This window comes from Alexandromys fortis, unplaced genomic scaffold, assembly GCF_014885135.2.
Source record: "Alexandromys fortis isolate MF-2015 unplaced genomic scaffold, M_Fortis_MF-2015_v1.1 scaffold_102, whole genome shotgun sequence".
Classification (NCBI taxonomy): Eukaryota; Metazoa; Chordata; class Mammalia; order Rodentia; family Cricetidae; genus Alexandromys; species Alexandromys fortis.
Genome location: NW_026067984.1, coordinates 4,386,935 through 4,410,177, shown reverse-complemented (window position 1 = coordinate 4,410,177; position 23,243 = coordinate 4,386,935). Strand labels below are relative to the sequence as shown.

At 48.0% G+C, this 23,243-nt stretch overlaps 1 protein-coding gene across 6 annotated transcripts in view; it reads left to right on the top strand.

Annotated features, from left to right (window-relative positions):
* The window catches only part of Trim2 (tripartite motif containing 2), a 112,290-nt gene that overhangs the window by 28,378 nt on the left and 60,669 nt on the right, over positions 1 to 23,243 (top strand). Inside the window, exons 1-2 of one of the 6 annotated variants that reach the window (XM_050158783.1) lie at positions 5,279 to 5,697; positions 9,347 to 9,454. The exons of 4 other annotated variants lie outside the window; for them this stretch is intronic. In XM_050158783.1, the coding sequence (XP_050014740.1) occupies positions 9,374 to 9,454 (81 nt within the window). In that variant the 5' untranslated portion in view covers positions 5,279 to 5,697; positions 9,347 to 9,373. Of the gene's footprint in view, positions 1 to 5,278; positions 5,698 to 9,346; positions 9,455 to 23,243 lie in introns of those variants that run through there. One more of the 6 variants, XM_050158789.1, reaches the window with a different exon arrangement.

Below are 23,243 nucleotides of genomic sequence, written 5' to 3'. Positions count from 1 at the left end.
TTGCAATAAACCAAGGGTGCCATTGTGTGATCTGTCAAGGATGCTGGGAGAAAGCAGGGGGAGGGGGCAAGGGCAGGCATTCCTGCCTTCCATATGGGCATTTGGAGAATACTGGTCTTGGTGGAAGCCTCTTTCTACAGATAGGCTCTGTCAGCTATGGTCTCTGTGGTATATACAGATCTGGTGCGGTCCATCTCACGCGTCTGGGTGTGGTTCTGAGTGCAGGGTCCATGGGGAAGGACAAGCTACCCTTAGTGACAGGACCTGAAGTCAGTAGCACAGGGTAAGCAGAAGGGTTTGGTGACCAGCAACTCCCAACCTCTAGGATGGGTCGAAAGGTATCTTCGTCGCCTGTGGTCTCCAAGGCTACTTGTAAACCTGTCTCTGTAGCAACCATGTCCAGCTGCGTCCTCAGCCCCACCTAGCGTGTTAGGGGTAAGGGGTAACTTGTCATTGCTTATCTTCCCCCCATATTGATGTAGATTTATCTTTTCTATTTTCTTCCTTTTGATGTATTAAAAAAAATCCAGTGAGTCTGGGGATGAGGGGGCTGGCAATGAGCCGGGTGTGTGTGGCCACTGGAGGCTAAAATCATTGTAGCTACTTCTATTTGTTACTTTCTTTCAAACGGGTGTGTTTGCTCTGCTGCTGCTCCTGGAACACGGCTCTGGTTCCCTCACATAGTGACTGTAGGATCCAGGCTGTTATCTAGTGTGTATTCTGTTAACTGTAAGGGCACTTGAGTTTTGTTCTTCTTGCTTTCTCATTCCAACAAGGAATGTACTTTCTTAGCCACCGACCAGGAGGCCTGGTGCGTGGGATCCAGCAGCAGGCTGCCTGGCTGCGGATGGAGATGTTAACACTGCTTCAGCTGCAATGCTCACCGGTGTTAGTCAGCTCTCCCTCACTGTAAGAAATAACCACTTTAAACAGACTTTTAAGTCAGAAAGGCTCATTTTGGCTCGTGGTTTCAGAAGTTTTAGTCCCTGGTTGCCGGGCACTGTTGCTTTGGGTCTAGGGCAGGTATGACCAAGAAAGACATATGTGAGGTTGACCTATGGTTTCCATTCCCACAAGAACATACATGTGCACGCACACAGAAGGCATGCACAGACCTCAGGAGGAGCACATAAAATAGCAAAGGGATTGTAGGGGGAAATAAATGGAGTGGAGAAGTGTTGTCAGGACACGTGTGTGTGTGTGTGTGTCTGTGTGTGTGCTTTTCCAAGACATTGTCATCTAAGACCAATTAAACTTTATAATCAGGGAAGGGTAGAATTGGACTCTGGAAAGAGAAGAAAGGCCACAGCAGGCTCAGGGGGAACCAACATCACAAAAGATGTGTGAGCTGGAACCAAAGGAGGTTTTAGGAAATATAGTTTAACTATGTGGTATGGGAGGAAATCGGGGTAAAAAAAAAAAAAGTCAGTGGTCCTTGACAACCTGAGCAATACATGATGTCACTAACCACCTGGAGTTTCCTACGGTTTCCAACAGATCAACCCCAGGTCACCAGAACTCTCCCCACCTCTCTCCATGAAGGCTTTCTCACTTTCCAAAAAATGGACAGGCTGGGGTATCATTCAGTAGTAGAGCACCTGCTCCAAACGCTCAGGGTCCTGGGTTCAATTTCCACACACACACACACTCCTTTATGGAGAACCTTTTAGAAACTTAACTGTGTGTTGTGACCCTCTCCCACATAAATCACCTGAGACCTCGTTAGAGGAAATGGTTTTGGTTCCTTCTGTGCCAGGGTGTTGCACAGAACCTGTGTGCTCAGCAAACAGTGGCTACCGCTGTGGTGGAGGAGCAGGCTCTTTCCAGCTACTTCACACACAAGTCTTTCAGTTTATCTGACGTCTCAGATCCTAAGCAGGTATAGACTTAAGTGAAGTTGCGGAGATCCATGAAGAAGCAGCTCCCAGTCACTGAGCAGTGGTGGCCGGAAGCTGGCCCACCCAGGAACTGGTTTCACTCCGAACTTGCCTGTAACACTAGTCAGGTCATCCCAGAGCCCTCAGAACTTCCCCTCACCATTTCACAAACTTCATCACTGACTTCCAAAAGAATCCCACCCTTCTGGTCATGAACTGAATCCCAGAGAGTCCCCTTAAAGGCCCATTGAAGTCATTAACCTTCCAAGAGTGGCCGTTAGGAGAGGGATTGAGACTAAGGACTACTTAAGTAGTGTTTTGGAGTAGGAAGTAAGATTGAAGAGCTGGACACCGGAGCACATGTCTGAGCCACAGCTACTCAGAAGGTGGAGGACAGAGGATTGCTTGAGTCAGGGGGTGGAGACCAGACAGGGCAATACAGTAAGTCCTGGGCCCTTTTCTATCTCAGATGAAAAACTTTGAGAGAACTGGGGCTGTAGTGCACGGGAGAGCACCTGCCTAGTGTGTGCAAGGCCCTGGCTTCAGTCTTCAGCACAGGAAATAAAATGTCAAGTCTTAAAAGGAGCAAAGGCCAGCGCTAAATCCCATCTCCTGTGTGTTTGCTGTGCTCGTTCTAAACTTTGTGGATAGCACTGAAGATGATCCAAAGTTTACACATGGCAGCGGTCTCACGGCAAGGGCCCAGGGACTGTGGCACTGTGGCAGAAGGGAGGCACGAGGAGGGAGGAGTCTAGAAGGAAAGGGGCAGGTGTTGACCATTAGGGCCTGCCGTCAGGAACTGGAAGGTTGTCATACCTGTATTGATGTGTGTGTTCATGGCAGCCATTGGCACTTTGAGCCTGTACCCAGGAAATACCTGGTGTGTGATGAATTCATATAGAATAGATACACTTAAGGAAAAAGAATAATAAAAGTCCCCAGGTGGTGTTAAAATGAAGATGTGATGAGACAAGCGGTGTGTGTGTGTGTGTGTGTGTGTGTGTGTGTGTGTGTGACTGGAATGTAATAAAATCCTCTTTGTTTTCTGGTCCTCTTTCTCACCCTTTCTGCCCACACCTCCCCTGCTGTGGATTTCCTCCCCTTGATCCTCTCACCCTGCTCACGGTGGGTGAATCTATGAGTTAAACTCTTTCCTCCAGATTCCTACGCAGAAGTCTTAACCCCCACCCCCATACTGCACCATGTGATATTTTATGGAAAGAAGGTAATTTCCAAGTACAAGACAGAAACAAAATGCTATCGTTAGATCTTAGATGTCCCAAAAGGTCTATGGGTTGATGGTTTGTCCCCCAACCCCAACCCTACCTCATCCCATGGTGCTATTTCCAAGTGCATGGGAACCTTCCAGAGTTGGGCCTAGTAGAAAGAAGTCATCTGGGAGAGCCCTTGAAGAGGACTTTGGAAGCCCTGTCTGTGTGTGTCTCCTAGTTTCTGGGCCACCATGGTTAAATGGGCACCCTTTGTCATGTGCTCGGTCAACACGTCTCACCCAGGAGCTTCCCTGAGCTGACCCTGGTGAAACAGCCAATGTAACGTATCCTTAGTATAAGTTGATGGTTTTAGGCATTTTGACGTCATGACAGAAAGCGAGGACACGTGAGGACAAACATAAGTAGTTAAGTGCAATAATTCTGGAGTAAGGTTAGCCCCTAACCTGATTTGACCCATGTCCTACAATAAAGGGGTACATCTGGTCACAGACACCCACTGGAGGAGAGCCAGGGGAGGATTAGCACATCATGGTACAAGCCAAGGAGCCATAAGAAGCCTGCAAGAGGCTCCAGCAGCCCCTTCCTGGCGTTTTCAGGAATAAACCCCTCCCTGTGTGTTGACCACAGGCCAGCAGGCTCCAGGTCTGTCAGACAACACATTTCTGTTGTTTAACCCCCTCAGTTCCTGGTACTTGGTTTTGGCAGCCAAAACAAACCAATATGGTGCATTTTCCCCTTGTCTGTATTTACCTTCAACTTCTAACCACACACCTGCCTAACCTGTCTTGCTTAGCCAGGTCCCCAAATACCTTGGAAATCTGTGTGGTCGGTTTTCACTAGTAACCACGCTCAACTTCTGGGACATCATTCTGTGAACCCACCCATGGCTTCTCTGGGTCCTCTTTCTTTTTTCATTTCCTTCCATCTACCCTGCTGCTCAAGTGACAGTCTGTAACTCCGTTCTGGTCCCTACTCCTGTAAAACACAATGCCTGTTCTACACTCTGCGGTACGCGAGCCGGGAACCAGGCTGGAGATTTAAAAATATACAGAGACACAGACAGACAGAGACACGGACATCCTTGATGCAAAAGTGCCAACTTCATTGGGCTCAGGGGCAGTTTATATAGGGCTCTGGCCACGCCCCTGCTCCCTGGATCTTTCCTTCGCAGGCCTCACCAGAAACCACGCCCCTGCCGTCAGGGTCTCTTGCTCAGAGCAGCTGTACCCGCTCAGAGCAGGAGGAAACAAGTTGTTTACAAGAAATTCTGAGTCCAGGGGGTCCACAGCCCCCAACATACTCCCTTCCTATCCTGAGCATCAACTCCCAGTTTTTCTCGCTCTCTTTGGAGTCTTTGCCCGGTTTCCAATTCACCTCCACTCCCTTCCTAGGTGGACCCTCTTGTGAAATTATCTTTCTGCGGTGGAAATTTTAGTGCATCACCTGCCAGCTTGAAATCTGCCAGAGGGGTCCCTTAGCTTCCGGCCAAAATCAAGGCCCCGGTTTGCAAACAAGAACAGGGACCTAACTCCCCCGTCATCCACCATAGGGCATCTGTCCCCACTGCTCCCGTTCTCCCCAAACAACTACATTCAGGATCAATTCCCAGCTTCTTTGTTCCAGAATCTGCCTAAGCTCCAAAACGCAAACGCTTGGTGGGGAGGAGATGGCTAGGTTTTCGGATTCCTTAGCGATTGAAAATCCCTCCAAGCCCGCCCTGCATTTCTTTGACAGTAATTTTGTAGGATTGGGAAATGCCAAGTCTCCTTAGCCTACCCCTCACTAAACTGTACAGCCCTTGAGAGTAGCCACTCCGTGCTTCCTAAGTGAGGAGGGGAAGCAAGGAGAAGGCAGCTATTTTGCCTGAGCTGCTGCAGAAAGTGAAAAGCCCGCCCTCAGAGACAGCACTTCCTCGTCGTTTTCAGCGCTGACTGTATCATATTTGATTCATGTAGTGGAATTAAAGCGTTGTCCCCTTCCTCACGTTCAGCAGGGTTTGCTTTCAATACCGAAGGCCCGGTGGTGGAAGCAGGCTGCCTTGAATTCGCTCAGCCGGGTGCAGCTGAAGTCACTTCCCCTGCGGGGACAGAGCGTGCTTTAGTGGGGTGGGCGGAGGGGGGGGGGGATGAGTTTTCCGCAGTAGACCTGAAAACCCAGCCGGCCGCGGATTGGTGCATCCCGGCTGCGGCCGCCTTAGTCATCCGAGTGGTTCTGGAACGGGGCACCAACTTGCGTGTTTGTCCCCGGCTCTTTGTGTGCGGATCAGCTGTGGCGTGGGCTCTGGCATCTAATCCAGGATTTGCCTCTGCGCGAGGCTTATGGAAAACAGACGTCTCGCAGCTCTGGGACTGAGTACAGAATGGAAGTGACCCAGAGGGGAGCAGCCTGGCACCGACGACACGGAGGGAAGGCCCCGGCGCGGCCGGGGAGGCCAGCTCTGCTCCTCGCCTCCGTTCTCTGAGCTGAGCCCGCGGCGTAGACGGCGTCCCGGAGCGGTGTGACCTTGAGACGGCGTGGGGCGGGCACGCCGGCGCCAGGGAGTGCGGCCGCCTGAGGTCCAGGTGCGAGCAGCAGCCGCGAGGGTCACGGTAAGTGTCCTTGGCGGCGTGCGGGGCGCGGGCACCCAGCTAGGGCTGCGGCTTTGCAGGGCTGGCAGCCCGTCAGCACTGTTCCCCGGATCCCGCGGACCCCTGACGACTCTAACTTGCAAGGAACGCTTGCAAAGTCATTTGGCTCTGGAGAAGAAAGCTGTTCTGTCTGCAACCTTAAAAAGCTTGGAAGGGACAGGCTTCCTCCTTTTTTAAATTTTTTTCTCTGTTTCTATTTATTTTCCTTTCCAAAATAATAATAATAATAATAATAATAATAATAATAATAATAATAATAATAATGTTCTTTCTTTTAGAAGGACTACTCTGTCCTTAGGATTAGTTTCCACAGTTACCCTCTGGTCCAGCTCATGCTACACTCCAGTTTATTAAAGGAGGGAGATGTTGCCTTTTGAGGCTTTTTGATAGATGCATGTTGAAAACTGCATGCTGCTGTCAAGAGGAGAAGGGAGGGGGGCGGGGAGGAAGCTTGTCCAAAGAAATTCCTGCCAAAGCTTTTTAAAGCATTCCGTGAACCCCAGATCCTTTCCTACCTGTAATCCGGTCTATTCTAGGGAGCAACCGACTCATTTCTGCACCCCTTTCCTCTGTTTAGGGCACAGACAGCATTAGGTTCAAACGCTTTTTGGTTTGGGGGATGTATTTGTTTATTTTCAGGGGCCCCAACTGAACTAATGAGCTACTGTTCCAGCTCTCAAATGCGTCTTAAACAGTACATTTCAGGGCATTTGGAGTTCTAGGAGTCTAAAGATGAGGGTAGACCCTGGAAGGTTCATGAGAGGTTGTTCTTGTGACAGCATGCTCCTCTATGCCTCCCCCCCAAAAACTTGGAGCCTTTTTTATCCCTTCTAAGAAAGAGCTTAACCTTCACATCTGTATTCTTAGAATATAGTTATAAACTCGTTCAGCACAACTGGTATTTCCAGATTCCTTTATCGGGGAGGGAGTTATCATGCTGGATTTCCAGTTGATTTCCTTTCGGCAGAGCCAGCACCTGCCCTTCAACTCCAAGAACAAGAGAGCAGGAATGAGTCTTAAGTGCTTGGCCCATCACATCCTTGGCCAAAGACATAAGATATTTTACAGGCTCTTTATGACACACATTGCGTTTCCATCCTGTTCAAACACAGGCTCATATAATGATTAAAGATCAGTTATAGGAAGAACGACTCTGCCTCCCTCCTGCCTTGGTTGATATGGACTTTGGTGAGTTCAGCAGGGCTTTCTGCACCCAGGATCGAGTACAGAAGCTTCACACCATAGCTCACTGGCTTCGTTATCAGCATTTCCTTTGCCTAGCAGCCTCCGTTTTCTCCCCTCCCTCATCTGTAGAATTTCATTTCGCTCGGTTGCCATGACCTCATTTTGGATTGTGGCGTGTGTGATGCCGTCACCAACATCTGTTTAGGTGAAGATGTTCCTTATCTGAGAACATCTCTCCAAATCTAGATCTGATTTACCTAGAAAACTCTATATAATAAATAGTACTGTATCTGTCAAAAATGTGGCATCCCTATCTTTAATTAGTCCTGTATCATCATGTTACTGTGGGCTTGTATGGATTGCTATTTGGTGAGACTGTAGTTTCTATTTCATACCGAAGTACAAGCAGAAGGAATTTCTCACAGGACACTAAATATAAACGGGTTAGAAAGTATAGTCATCACTGTCTCATGCTCTGACCGTTTCTTTGGACTGCCTATGAGTTGAATTCCACCCACTGACCCTTCAGGAAGAGGCTGATAGTTACCGTGCAGGTCTGTTTGTGTGTGTGTGTGTGTGTGTGTGTGTGTGTGTGCTCTTCAGGCTACAGTAATTTACTCCTCTCCAAATTCTTCACCATGAAAACATGGCCCATTCAGTGGAGATAACCCAACTGGGTAATATTAGCAACTTCCAAGGGAGCTTTGGAAATGAAATCCCCCAGAACCCTGGACTCCTCAGAAGATATTATAATATCCTCTTTCCCTGAAAATAAGGTTGCTTACTTTATCCCATATCTATCTTGGATAACAAACATGTAAAAGGCAGTGTTACCTTGCTCTTTTTACACACAGAAAGTTTATTCTGGCAGGTTCTTCAGATACACCTTTCTATGCAACTGCTCACAAGGAAGGCTGGGACAGCAGTGATGTCCTTGAGAAAAATCTGCTTGACCGGTCTGTCTGGGCGAGTTATCATAAAGCCCTGAGGCAAAGACTGGTGCCTTAAGAGACTGTCCTCACCCAAAGCTAAGATTCAGCTGCAGCTGTTACCTTGTATTCGACATCCATTATTCAGTGAGGTCTGCCATAGTAGTGAGTCCTTACTGAACAAGAAGCTCCCTTTTTGTCTGACCATTACTCCCTAAACAATGCAGCAGAATAGTAATTGTCAACTACACAGGTACTACAAGCGATCTGAGAAGACTTAAAATAGACAGGAGCTAGGCATAGGTTATGTGTGGTTTATAGAAGGGACTTATTTGCAGAGGTTAGTGTCCGCAGAGGTGAGAATACCCTTGAGCCAACCCCTTCAGGTGCCAAAGGATTCCTCTATTTCTATCCTTACATATTAGACTTTAAAACTAAATGACTAGTTAACAAGTCTTTTAAGAAAAAAAAAAACCCACAAGTTATCTGAAAGTTCGATGCATTATTTTATTTGGAAAGAGAGATATTAAGTCTCATCACATGGAGAGTATTTGATCTTAGGGTCAAAAAACCCCGACAACTGCCACTTTTGAGATAAATAGAAAATTAGGGAGGGATAAATACGGTGACACAAAGCCAGTGTTTACTTCCTGCTTGGCTTCTATGTCATTTGTGGGGTTTGGTAGAAGTTAAAGCACAGACTTAGTGTTTATTTTGGCACATATTAGATTTTCTTTACACTGGCGACTTCCTACATTAAATCATGACTTTTCTCATACATCCCGTCCTTGACTCTCAACTTAATGACAGGACAGGGATAGCCTCCTTCCAGAGTTTCTACTCTTTCCATTTTGCCTAACTGTATGCCTACATGAAATTTATTTGTGCGGAATGGCAGTCCCTGGGAGATTAGAATGTTCTCGGGTCTGCAGATGGAGAGGGTATAGTTGCCTCCTGGCATGCACAAAGCCCTGGATTTTATTCCTAGAACCATGAGAAAAAAAATATATCTTTCGTGTGTCCTTGGATCAAACTGTGTACCTATCAGCATTGCTATCAGCCTGTGGCGGATTAGGCCTGTGTAAATGAAGCTGCTTCTGCCAGCTTTTTCTGCTTAACTGCAGCACATGAATCCACCTGAGACACTAGAGAAAATATCGCACTTCAAGGCCCTGCTGTATGACCTGGAAGTATGACCATGGTTATACAGGTGTAGCTGTTTATAAAGGAGAGCCTCAGCCTTGAAGGCGTTTTCAAGCATGGATGGTGCCTTTTGAGAAGCCACTAGGGGAGCTTCCTTCTTCTACCCATTCATGAATCTTTTCCAAAGCCTTCCTCCCAGTTGAGAATGGCGGTACACCTCTGTGCTGTGTGATACTGTTCCTGTGCAGACATGAGCAATCACCCCGGATAGGGAATCCGCTACAGATCAAAGTGAAGGATACCACCAAAGTCCACTTTGGTAAACTAATGAGCTTTATGGGGGCTACTTACAGGAGCAGAGATGACTCTCACTCAGCTGCATGCGCAGCCCCCAGCTCCACCCCCAGCACGGAGACAACTCACCAAAGTGGGAAACCTGGACTATACCACACAGCTTACAGGTAGTTCAAGAGGTCCGAGAGGGTCTCTTTGAGGCACAGGTGGTCTGGGCCTCTTCTAAATAGCTGGGCTGATTTCTGCTTCTTCCAGGTGGCTTGGCTAGTTCTTTCTTCCTTTAGGCAGCTTGGTTGGTCTCTGTTTCTCCCAGATAGTGCGGATCTGAGCTTTTTGTAAAGAATTCGGTGTGTCTGAGAGACTTCTAGGCAGGTCAGCTGGTCACTGTCTCTTTCGGGTGACTCAGCTGGTCTGAGAGTGTCTCTCGGCTGTCCTTACTGCTTATGTAAGCCTAGGGAGGGAAGGGCCTAACATATTTGGCCAGTTTCAGTGACTTCCTGAAACCTGAGTTGTTACTCCTTGAGTTGAAGGGGTTTCCTTGCAGGATATTATATCTGACCTTCCCTTAGAGTATCCCGTGTCTTTACAAACATCCCTCTAAACTAGAGGTTTGTGGGAGGAGATTCTACCACATCACGCGGTAATCCCACCTAGCCCATCACCCTGTACTTAGCAGGTCGAAGCAGAAGCACTAGAATTTTGAGGCCAGCTGAGAGCTACATGGTGAGACCCTGTCTCAGAAAAGCAAAATAGTGAATGAAGTCTTCCTGGAACTTGGAGAGGTTTTTGGAGGCTCAGATGTAAACACTACTTGGGAGACCTAGAGGCCCCTGGCAATGAGATATGCTTCCTTTGGTGTGGTACAGGCATTTTCTTGGATCTTTAAACATAACCCGGGGCATTCTGGCATTTGTTTTTACGAGGTCCGGCCTTGCTCCCAGGGGTTCCTTCCTCAGATCGTAGCTAGCTTTGCAGTGGTTGTGTGTCGGGGGTGGGTGGCTGCAGAATGACCCATAATAGGAGTGTTGCTGGAGGTAAATGATAGGCACTCCTGAGCTTTGCAATAATTGAGAAGATGATATCAGGCCCCTGTAATCACGAAAATAGCCTCTCAGACTAAACAAAGATGAAACCGGCTCGTTCTCTTTGGCTACGTGCAATTTATTTAAATTAGTGTCTCACATTCTACAATGGTCTGAAGCTGTATCATGATGCCAACAAACTGAATAAGTTTTCTGGGCCTTTGCTTAGGAATGAAAAAGGTTTTGGCCACATGGAACAGGATTTGCATCTTGTTAGCTTCCCTGTGTGCCCTTGGCCACTGAGCATAATAGGGAATGCGGCTCTATCTTCTCAGCCAGACAGTCTGCCTCAGTTACGGTTCTGCTGGGAATTAAAGTGGCGAACTGGGAGCCTGGGCGAAGTGAGGGGGCAGCAAGAGCTTACAGGACGCTCAACAGAAAAAGAGCCTGCAGTCAGGCCTAATTCCTCTCTTTCTTACGGTAGAGACTGGCAAGACAGCTCGCCGTGGCTGCAGCAGAGCCTTACACGTGGTGATCTCCTTGGTGTTACCGTGTGAATTATTTCCCTCTAGATCTTAGGCACTGACCCGTTTCGGTGTGCAGCGTATGTCCAGGGTGCTTCCTTTTACCTGGTGCATTGAATTCTGTTTCAGGAAAGCAAAATAATAACCAGACGAGTCAAAGAAAGAAGCTGTAGAATCAAACCGTGTGTGCGGTGTCATTGCCTGCTTTGGGTACTCCTTGAACCAATGTTTTACGTGGCTGAGGAACAGCCTCCCAAACAGGGTAGACCAAAGATCACTCACAGGGGATGAAAGCTGCAGGGTTGGCTGCTTGCTACCCATAAACACCCATGAGAATCTTAGCTGTTCCCTCTGATGCCCTCCTCTCCTACTCCTTGCAAGTTTGAGCCATCCCTTCACCTGCGTGTGCTCATTCATATCTTTGCCTTAGAGTTAGTACCCCTGGCTCTCTAGACCTGAGGTCCTCCGCCCCAGTGCTCTCGGGAGACCTGTAACAGTGGAGATAAGCTGTGCTGAATAGATTTAGGACAGTTTCGGGTACAGGATGAAGTCAGCACCAGTGAGAAAGACCAATCACGGCAGGCTAGACGTTCACACAGTTTAACCCGCACTGTCAAGAGTGACAGGGATATCGACGTTGTGGTTGCTGCAGAGAACAAATGGCAAACATCTGACTCTTTGCCAACAATGAACTCGGTAGTGATCAAAACCAACTTGAATGAAATCAGGTTTGCGGAGTATGGTCTCCAGATCCCCGCCATTAAAATTCTTCCTTGCCAAGCTGTTTCCCTTTCATGAGAACAATGCGTTCGCCATCTGCGTGGCACACACTCTGCAGCATAAATGAGCTGAGCTGATAAAGGGTCCCTTTCACTCTGCTCCTGCACCTGGCACCCACTCCGGGTGCCGTGAGGTGGCAGGGAGCCGTTTGCCCAAGGCAGGCATGAGTGGAGGCCGATGTGATCCTCTTCTGTTTCCCCTTATTCTCTGCTATAAAGTAGCAATTACCCTCGGAGTTTCCTTCAACTCCTGCCCTCTGCCCCCTCCAGTTCTGAGTCCGGAAGCCTGGAGTACAAAGCAATCCCTGCCTGAAGGCTAAAACCCACTCTGAGCTGCCCAACCAGACACCAGAACAACCTAGAAAGATCTGGGAGGTGTTGCTCAGGGCTCAACCCTACACAAAAGAAAACTCTACCAACTGCATGCCCAGCCCTGTCTCATTTGTTGTGAATACATTCATTAAATGCTAAAATATCAGGTTTCTCAGTTATTCCCATTATAAATATTTCTTTTGTAACTCACATAAAGTGTTTAACTTAAATGAAGATTCTCAATTTTTAATGAACATTGATTACAGGTTAGATTCATACAAATTCCTTGTTTTTTTTTTTTTTTTTTTTTTTTTGGTTTTTTGAGACAGAGTTTCTCTGTGGTTTTGGAGCCTGTCCTGGAACTAGCTCTTGTAGACCAGGCTGGTCTCGAACTCACAGAGATCCGCCTGCCTCTGCCTCCCGAGTGCTGGGATTAAAGGCGTGCGCCACCACCGCCCAGCTTATTCCTATTGCCTGCCTGTGCTGAATAGCTTTAGGACAGTTCCGGGTACTGTCTCCTTCCTTCCTTTCTGAGACAGGGTCTCACCTCGTAGCCCTGGCTGGCCTGAACCTCTCTATACGGCTCAGGTTGGCTTTGAACTCTCAGAGATCCACCTGCCTCCTCTCCTGCGTGCTGGGTTTAAAAGCAGGAGCCACACACCTGACTCTTCTTCCTTCCTTTTGCTCCTCCTTTCTTCCTCCTGGCGTTGAACCCAGCCTCTTGCCGTGCTAGTACGAGCTCCACCCGAGCCCCCACATCTTGTTACTTCCTAAAGAACTTTTTAACAACCAGAAGAGGAAATTTTTAAGAATCTGCTTTCAGTAGAGCAGTTTCTGTTATGGGGGGGAAAGACAGATTTATGGGGTTGTAGAATTGAGAATTCCATCTGCATAGGAGCTGGTTTGCATTTCCAGTGCGGAACAAAATATTCTTGGCGTGCTTGAGGCTTATCTCAAACAGGATGTTCCATGCTAAACCTCACTCGAGAAAGAACTGAGGAACGCGCTTTTCCTAGATGTCCCCTGAGCCGCTTGCTCTTTCTCAAGTCTCCAGAATAAATGCATTCATCCCGGTGACATTAAGTCCTCTCTGAAGAACCAGTCAGGCTTCCACCATCCTTGTGCAGACATTCTGCTAGTGCCCGTTGATGGCTGCTCAGGAGGGCCAGGGAGGAACAAAAGACCCCAGACCTTCTGCCTCTACCCTTAAGACCACCCAAGGCTCCGCCTGTGACGTCACACACTATGCCTGCTGACTTAGTTAGAGTTCAAAGCCACAACTTCAGAACTGGCCCTTCTTGGTTCATTCACAGTCTTTGGCCAGGGTGTGAAATTTTCAGAATAAATACTGAAGGAGATTGTGGAGCAGTGGGGGCTTCCTCCTGGATCCTGGAATGGGTACAAACCACACCCAAACACCTGTTTTCACAGAGAGCTCCTTCATTAAGTGGGGAGGAAAGTTAAAGGGGCTGCTTAACTCGGTCAGAGAAACAGCAGCAAATGACCTTGCAGGTGTAACTTTTAAGAGGAGCAAGAGGGGGATCTGTGTTAGAATGGAGTAGGGTGCATTGGTAAAGGAGATAGGAGATGAGGGAGAAGGGGTGTTTGTTCCATCTCAGAGGGACAAAGGACTGCCTGTGGATAGGAGGGAGACAGACGTGGAACACTGGCAAATGGTGGTTTTATAAAGGAAAAGGGAAAACCCCGTGTTTAAATGAGGTGTTTAATTTTAATTGGGCATGTTAATTAGGTGAATCAAAGGGGGGTGGGGGTTGATTGCTAAACTTTGGTAGTCAACCTCAGGAGGAGGAAGTAGCCAAAGAAGGAAACTGGTCTTGGTGGCTAGCTTTAAGAATGTAATCTTATGGTTTTTTAACAAGGCAGAGGAAATAGGTGAGAAGGGCGAGGCCTGGCAGAGCCATGGTCCTTATGCTCAAGCTGCCCAGAGTCAAGTACCCAGGTGATACAGGAGAGAAAAATCTCAGTAGAGAGATGGAGGGGAAGGAATTGGAGGTCAGGGCCATAGTGAGTTTGGGGCTATCCTGGGCTACATGAGCACTGCCTCAAAATAGCCACTTTCCACCAAAACGTTTAATTATTCACCTTAAAACAGAAACAGTTAACTTAAAATTGAAGTCATATGGAGGTTTTCATAAAGAAAGTTTGGTGCCCGAGGCTGTAAACACGGAACATATGGACTCTGTGTCCCGGTGCAGTTTGCCTTCTTGGAAACAGCCAGTGAGGCCGACGGCTCTTCCTTGATCTGTGGTGCTCATGGGACAAACTAAGAATCTTAGTTGAATTTTCATTCTGTTTTCCCAGCATGGTTAGCGCTCTGTGGTTCGCTTCCAGTCTTAAAACCAGTAGGATTCAATTAAGAAAGGCACAAAACCCACAACCAAGTTGACGTTGAACTCTTGGCTTAGGATGACACATGACCTAGTGATTGCATGTATGTTCATACCAGAATTGTTGATGGAGACTGTGGGTGATTTCTCCCTGGAGCCTGGGCCACTGAAGCTGCCAGGGAGAGGGAGTTGACAGTCCACTGCCTCTTTCTTATTCACGAAGGTTGACCTGTTGACCCAGCCTGATGTGCTTGGCCACTTTCTGCTCTCTTCCTACCCCTCTTTATTAGTCATGACATTTATTGGCCCCAGTGGCATGGATCTAGAAGAACCTGCTTCCTCAGTTCAAGCTTAGGATTTCTTCAGTGTGGCGGTTAACTCGCTTGGAACTGAGAAGGTGGACAATGATTTCCTCTCAGAGTAGAGAAAGACTCAGCTTTAACAAGTCCCCTTTTAGGGCTGGGGACAGGGCTCAGTGGAAGAGTGCTTGATTACCTGTGTGCGCCAGACCCTGGCTTCCATCCCTAGCACCGCAAGTGGAGAACAACACACAGGCTCAGGCACACACACACACACACACGCATGCACGCACACAGGCACATGCACACAAACACACACACTTTGCCTGAACTTGTATCTGTACATTGTATGTGTGTGGCATTTCAGAGAATGCCAGAAGATGAAGTCAGAGTTGTAAATGGTTGTTGGCCGCCATGTGGGTGCTGGGGATTGAAACTGAGTCCTCTAAAACAGCAGCGGGTGCTCTTAACTGCTCAGCTATCTCTCCAGCCCTGAACTCTTAATTTTGAACATTTTCTGAGGTAGCAATATGCAGTTTGATCATCTTGAATGTTACTGGGCCGGGTTATCAAGCCAGAGCACCCCACTCCACCCCAGTCAGTTTTTGAACAGAGCAGTGGGAGCTGGAAGTCTCAGAACCATCAGGAGCATCCTCAGATGGAAGGCCTGGGAGTCCCGTGTCTCCACACCTTAGTATGTGTCTGTGTTCAACGTTTGAAGCTTATGGAGTTTGAGGTCCATGATGCATAGATGGAGCAAAACTGCACGTGCATCCCCTCAAGAAGAACTGATAACGCAAAACATGCGTGGCTCCTCCCCCTGCTTTTTTTCCATGCGGGCCCGAGCGAAGCTTGGGTCCTCTCCCCTCAACTCGCTCGCTCGCGGACACACCCAGCAGTGAAATTTATCAGTTTCCTGGGAGCCTGTCCATCCAGCCAAGCCGACAGCCAGCATTAACCCCCAGAGACCGTGGGGGTGACAGGGTGGCAGGTGGGCCACGCAGAATGAGTCCTTTGGTGACAAGGAGCATGCTGCCTCTTTCCCTGAAGTGGAAGAAAAAGGGGGAACGATGTGTGTTGGGATTGATTCCCCAAGCCCCATCAGCAGAACCATTTCCTGCTGAACAAGATGTTGCCGTCGTAGTCCGTAACTTCTGCTTCAGAGGTAATAATTCTACTGTCGTTGCCGTCTGCAGGAATTAGGTTCAAGAGAGTACGAGCTGCTCCGGGCTGTGTGCCCAGGTCCTACAGCCTGCCATGCAGCACTATGGCAATTTTAGCACAAATAACTTCACAACTCTCTCAAGTTATGTGCATCTGCCTCCCTTCCTGTACAACAGAGGGGGGAAAGCTGGCAGCAGCAATTAGCTTTAATCCCCACAAAGACCCGTGACAGCAACAGATGACTTGGTGTTTAAGAACTGGCTTTCACAGACAGGTCCTCCGGGTATAATTTGGCAGGAGAAATCGGTGCCCACCAGGTTATACTGGAGACTGAAAACCAGCAGAAGCCCAGTTTCCCCTCTGGTGTCTATGATGCCAGTTACGCCGCCCTCGCCTTTGCAAGCCTGCCGTGAGCTCCTAGACGCAGTGGTGGGAGGAGAAGGGCGTTAGACAGCCACTCTCAATCTGCGGCTTTCAGGAGTGGGTTGTAAATCATGTTCGTGAGTTGCAGCCAGTCTATTTTAGAAATGAAATACGTGCCAGGCGTGGTAGCAGATGCTCATAATTCCAGCACTCTGGAGGCTGAGGCAGGAGGATCCTATGAGCCAAGCCAACCTATGATGCATAGCAAGACCTTGTCATGGATACATAAATAAAAAGTAAAGATTAAAAGTGAGATAGCATACCGTGTAGGGCTGTGTATGATCTCATACTATCTTCGTTTCGGTGAAATATATGTCTATATGGTACCCAACTGTAATACTGGATGACACTTACTAAAGGGTGGGGATTCAGGGAGACTTCACAATCCTACATGGGTTACTGAATGACATGCATAGTCTATCTTATAAAACTCATGGTGGTTATCAATTTCATTTGGCTATTGGAAGGCTTACACATGGACGGCACTGTGTGCTTTGATGGTTAATAGTGCTTGTAATAATGGTGTCTTCTGCCTAGATTTCTTTTCTGTCTCTAATCCTCATTTAATACCCAGGCCTTTCTCCTGAGGTTAGAACTGTGAACTCAACAGCATTTCCATGTTGCCAACAAACATTTAGAGTGCAGTCTGTCTGTCTGTCTTCATCAGTTTTTGGTTGTTACAACCAAATACCAGGAAATGCATAATTTATAAAAACTCAATGTTCGCTCCGTCGGTGGTTCTGGACACTGGGAAGTTTGGTCAAGAGGCTGCACCTGGAGAGGGTCTTTTGGCAGATGAGGATACTCTGAGGTATCCTCAAAGGGCAGAGGGCATCACTTGGAGGAACATAAAAGAAGGAGAATCAGCCAGGCAGTAGTGGCGCACGCCTTTAATCCCAGCACTCGGCAGGCAGAGGCAGGTGGATCTCTGTGAGTTCGAGACCAGCCTGGTCTACAAGAGCTAATTCCAGAACAGTCATTTTAATGTGAATATTGTCAAAATCTGTTGAAAAACCACACACATTTGGAGTTCATCATCGACCCTTGGACTTGTATACAGGGGGCAGACATATGAGCATCATGAGTTCAAAATTATCCCTGAAGTTTTACTGACATCCAATCTAGGATTAATAACAAACAAAAGCTGAAGGGAATTTGTGAAAAGATAAAAATCAAAACCAGCCAAGGGTTGTGTTTAAGCATGGCTGCCAACCCAGAACTCCTGGGACATCAGTTGTTTCTCATAAGTGCTGGAGGAGCGAACTGGGAATTAGCCCAACCTGGGCCTCTCGTTTCTGTTTACTGGTTTAACTTGGGAGACTAGGGTTTGAGAGTTTCACTCGTCCTTTGACCCTTAAAGACCTCACCTGACTTCAGTGGTGCTGTGTTATAACCACGCAGTGCCAGGGCCTTTGGAAAACAGTTTTGATTAATTGATTGGTTTCTTTCCTAACGAATAAGTGTGTCTCAAGTCTGATGCTTGGTCGATTTGGGCTATGTGCACAAACGAAGCAAAATTGCAAGTTGGAGTTTATGAAATGTCAAAATGTGGATATGCAGACGCATGGATAGGCTGCTGCATACATATGCTGTCAGGCCATGCAGCCTGGTGTTCTGTCTGTCCAGGGTGCCACAGACACTGGAGCTTGTCACTGTCTCGTCTGCAAAGAGCTACTTCCCCAGTAGATCAAAAGCATCTCCCAGCGTGCCTGCTGGATAACCTGTCAAAGTGAAGTGTGACCAGGGCCAGCACTGGGCTCAGGTGGAACGTGGCTCAGTCTCTAATTCATGTGGAATGGAACCGCTTTCCCCCAAGAAAGAGGGGCCCCAGAAGTTGCGCCTTCTTATTTATTTGTTCTGCCCCCCTCCATTGAATCCTCAAGGAAAGATGAGTCTGGAGCAGTGGTTCCCAACCTTCCTAAAGCTGCAACCCTTTAATACAGTTCCTCATGCTGTGCTGACCCCCAGCTATAAAATTATTTTTGTTGCCACTTCATAACTGTAATTTTGCTACTGTTATGGATCACAATGCAAATATCTGTGTTTTCCGATGGTCTTAGGTGACCCCTGTGAAAGAGTAATTCGACCTCCCCCCCCCCCCCGAGGTCAGGACCCACAGGTCGAGAACCACTGGCCTGGAGGAGCCGGTAGACATAGCATTTGTGTTGGCGTCCATGCCAAGCGACACCCGAAACGAGTTGGCAACCCACTCGGTTATCTCAGCCTGGCAGAAGGCCTGCCAGTTCCCAGTCACTCAGCGTTTCAACGGGGGTGCCCCTCGCACACTAGAGAGGCACAGCACATGGCCTTCGGGGCACATTTCCCAACATGGGCTCGAGCCGAGTCCAGTGAGGACAAAGGCGATGAATCCTGAAAGATTACACACGCCCTTACTGCAGCCAGAAAGGACATGCAGAAAACTCTTCGGTGACCAGAAGGTCACTCACTAGTGTGATTGTGGGTGATTACAAGTCAGAACAACTAATACTCTGAGCTACACCACAGCCCTGAGACTGACTGTGTGTATGAGCTACAGTGCCCTCAGAGGCTTCTAGGAAGGAATGGTGTCCTTAGTACACCTCCCCTATTGTCGTCAGTTATTGCCTATTCTTCTAGGACTCAATAGTTTATACGAGCTCACTGCTAGTTCAGAACATGTAAAAAGCAGGAGAGATGTGCAGGACTTGGACTATGGCTGAGGTAGGGCCCTGCCCTACCATGAATCCCTGGGTTCTCACTCTATCAATTTTTTAAAAAGTGAATCACAAAATGTTCAGATGATGCTTTTTGCGCATTACGTCCAGTATTTACTTGTGTCCAGGAATCACATAGACATGTATATGTATTCTAAAACACACTTTATGATCTGTGTGTATTAGTTATTTTTCCTGTTGCTATGAGAAAAAAATATCTGACCAAAGCAACTAAGGAACAAAGGGTTTACTTTGGCTCCCTGTTTAAGAGTTCACGATGGCGGGAAAGCCAGCAGCAGGAGCTGGGAGCTGGAGGGGACCCGTCACACCTGCCGTCAGGAAGGGGAGAGAGACAAACACCAGTGCTCCACTCTCTTCGAAAACCCAACCCAGGGGATTTCACCACCCACATTCACAGTAGGCCTTCACTCCAGTTTAAATCCTTCTGGAAACCGGCCCTGAGACCCTTCCGAAGGTGTGTTTCCATGGTGATCCTAAACCCAGCCAAGCTGACAGTGACTATCAAGTGTCCCACAGGTGAGCATGTTTTCTCTGTGGGTGAGCAGTGTGGGTGCGCAGTGTGGAGACTGTTCCCACCCAGTCTGTGTCACTGTCAGAGAAGTCGGGCCGTCCCCTTTCCCAACAGAACCCATCTACAAAGACAACTCAAAGGGTCTTTAGCCCATCAGCACTGGGTCGTCTGACTGTTTCTGAAGGGCCCTGTGTAAGAACTCCATGCAGTAGAAAACAGAATCGGACTCTCCTCCTATAATGGGCAAGTTGAGATGAAGGCCAGGCTCTCCTGTTTCTGTGTGCAAATAAACACATATGGATAGCGTTCTAAAGAACTTAGGAAATAACTTAGTCAAGCACCTGCCAAAACAGCACACAGACCTAAGTTCTGATCCCCAGCACCCGTGTGAAAAGCCAGGCGTGATGCTGTGGACCTGTGTCCTGGTGCTGTGAAAGTGGAGATGGGAGGATCCCTGGAGGCCACTAGTCAACTATTCCAGACAGCAACGTGAACTGTATTCAGGGGACCCTGTCTCACAAACTACGGTGGAAGCTGAGTATGGAGATACACTTTTCAGTCCAGCACTTGAGGCAGAGACAATGGATCCTTGTAACTTAGAAGGCAGCCTGGTCAACACAGTAAGTTCCAAGTCAACCAGAACCAACAGTGAAACCCTGTCTCAGAAAGGGATTGGGGGGAAGGGACTAGACAGATGGTTTAGCAGTTAAGAACACTTGTGCCCTTTTAGGGGACCTTGGTTTGGTTCCCAGCACCCACGTGGTGGCTCACAACTATCTATAACTCCAGTTCCAGGGATCCAATGCCCCTCTTCTAACCTCCGCAGGCACCAGACACACATGCGGTACACATACATTTACCCAGGCAAGATACTCATACACATAAAATAAAACAAATCCAAAAGTAAATGGTAGAGAGTAACAGATGAAAACATAAGACGTTAGCTTGTGGTCACCACATGCACACACTACATAGACGTAAATTCAAAAAGAAAGAGGAAGTTTAAAAATAAACAAGTTTTACCAGTTGGTGGTGCACACCTTTAATCCCAGCACTCTGGTGGCAGAGGCAGGTGGATCTCTGTGAGTTCACAAGGACAGCCTGGTCTACAAAGTGAGTTCCAGGAGAGCCAGGGCTGTTACATAGAGAAACCCTGTCTTGAAAAACCAAAACGCCGAACCAAACCAAACCAAACAAAAAAACCAACAAGGAACACAAGTAGGCTGGAGGACTGGGTTGTGATGATAAAGCTCATACCAAGGTCTTGAATTTAATCGCTAGCAGTTCGCGGCAATCCTGCCCAAAAGGGAACAATACCGAAGTCCAATCAGATAGAGAGGGAGAGAACCAGATACCCAATAAAGTGATGCTGACCATCACGTCTGTGTTTATCACTTCAACCTGTTCACTTTGCATTAAAAGACTTCTGCAGTCAGAACACCTGCTGACTAAGCCCATACACACACACACACACACACACACACACACACACACACACACACGACACACTCACTCCCCTGTTTCTGTCTGTGCTGGGTTTTTACAGACAAGGCTGTATTGAGGACTTGGCTTCTTAACTATAATGTCTTACGTCTTTTTGCCTCTTTGCTATTCCCAGGAGTCTGCCTTCTCTGTGAATCCCCTTCTGACAGGATGTCATGGTTTATTTTTTCTCTGCCCTTTGCCCGATGACTGGCCAAACCTTTGACCTTTGCGTTCTACAGTCCTTTGTGCAGGGTTCCGGTTTGCCTGCTATCTTGGGAACGCCTGCTGTTTGCTGCAGCGTCCCCGCTCACAAACCGTGAGCCATTAATTCCTCTAGTTGCCAGCTGCTGGGTGAGAGCCTTTTTCTGTTCTTCCACATAGTTTTCGCGTCTCACTTAGCTCAAGGTTTGATTTATTTTTATTGCTTCTATTGTTGAGAATTTTATGTCGACCTCTCATCAAAGTATTTGGGTTCCTTAGTGGTAGTGACCCTTGTAAGGCCTAGGAACAAATACCCCGTACATTACAGACACTAAATAAGGTTTGTTGGATAAAAGTGGGGAAGAGGACAGGATGTCACACAAAACAAAACAAAACAAAACAGGAAAACGAGAAGCAGAGAAAAGATAGAAAGTCATCAAGGAAGGCCTTGGTCCCAGTGGCATGTCCCCAGGACTCACAGGCCCAGGAAGACACCTACTGACAGGTCCAGGAAGACACCTACTGACAGGTCCAGGAAGATACCATGCTATATTCAAGCCTGCTCCCTCTGCTATGACCCAGCTGTTCTGCTTTCAGCCCCCGTGCCCTCCCCTCCCGTGGAACTGAGGCCTCCCGGCAGCAGGCCCAGACATACTTCTAACCTTTGAGGGTGCTGGGTAGGTCAGCCTTTGCCGCAATGCATCCATTCAGAAGAGGATACGGAAACAAATCACGAGAGCTCCAAGTCCAAAACCTATGACTGACATCAAAGGGCATAGCTTTGGCTCTGGAAAGAGACCAGAGGAGCCCTGCCTCCTCCAGTCTTTCCAGGAAGTCTGCTGGCCGGATGGGAGAGACGCCCGGGCCAGGCTCTCTCTAAATAGTGTAGCAGTGGTAGTGAGCACCCTCCATCCCTTCTTGAGGCTTGCCTGGCACTGGGATCTGCCTGAGGAGCCTCCAAGATCACCTGTGTCCAAGTCTTGTGGCGGTAGTTGTGCCAAGTGTGTGGGGAGAAGCAGTGGAGGCTGGGGCCAGCCTGGTCCCGTGAAGTATGCAGGGAGGGCTCTCCTGCATGAGTCTGTCCACTCTCGTGTGTTAATTTTAATGAAAATGGGGGGGGAAGGGGTCACACATTCTTCTTTGGGTAGTTGTTGCTGTTTATCCTACTGTATTAACAAGATCTCCCCAAATATCCTAGGCTGGTCTAGAACTCACTATGCTCACTGGACTCTTGATCCCCTGCCTCAGCCTTCTGAGTGTTGGGATTATAGGTGTATGCTACACACCCAGCTTTAAACCGGTCTTAATCTAATAATCAAAAGTTTATTGAATCACATAAGTCCAGAAGTGCAAGTTCCTAAACACTCATAAACCTCTTAGGGGCATAACAATAATAATTAATAATAATAGCTCATATGCTGACTGCTTAGTATTGGCCTTCTGGTTTTCCCCCTCTTGCTTGCTCAGCTCTCGTTCTTATACAGCCTAGACCCACCTGCCTAGGGATGGCACCACCCACAGTGGACGGGTTCTCCTACGTCAATTAGCAACGAAGAACCCCTCCCCGCCAGACATGCTCACAGGTCAGTCTGATGGGGACAATTTCTCAATTGCCATTCCCTCTTCCCAGGCGTTTCAAGTCGTCAACCGAGATCAGTCACCACGCTCCTATTATATTACTAAGGAAATGGAGACACACAGGAGTAAGACTGGATGCCATTCTGATGGGCACAGTGACCGCTCTTCCTGTCTGCTCTGACCTACTCAGAACAGGCATGATGATCCCTGCGTGTAGCGTATCCATGTTGTATAGGCTACCCACCTGTTAGCTGCAGCCTCTTGGCTAGTAGATCCATCAGGCGTCCATGGGGATCTTGAAACACACACCCCAAAATAAGGGACCTGCTCTAGAGCAAATCTGAGCCACACCTTAATCAGAGTCGCGTGCTGACATTCACATTAAGATTCAGACGGATTGCTGCTGCTGGTGGCCGCAGCGGCCACAGCAGCAGCGCACGCCCTCAATCTCAGCACTCTAGTGGCAGAGGCAGGGGGATCTCTATGAGTTTGAGGCCAGCCTGGTGTACAGAGTGAGTTCCAGGACAGCCAGGGCTGTTACACAGAAAAACCCTGTCTCAAAAAAAAAAAAAAAAAAAAAAAGAAACAGAAAGGGA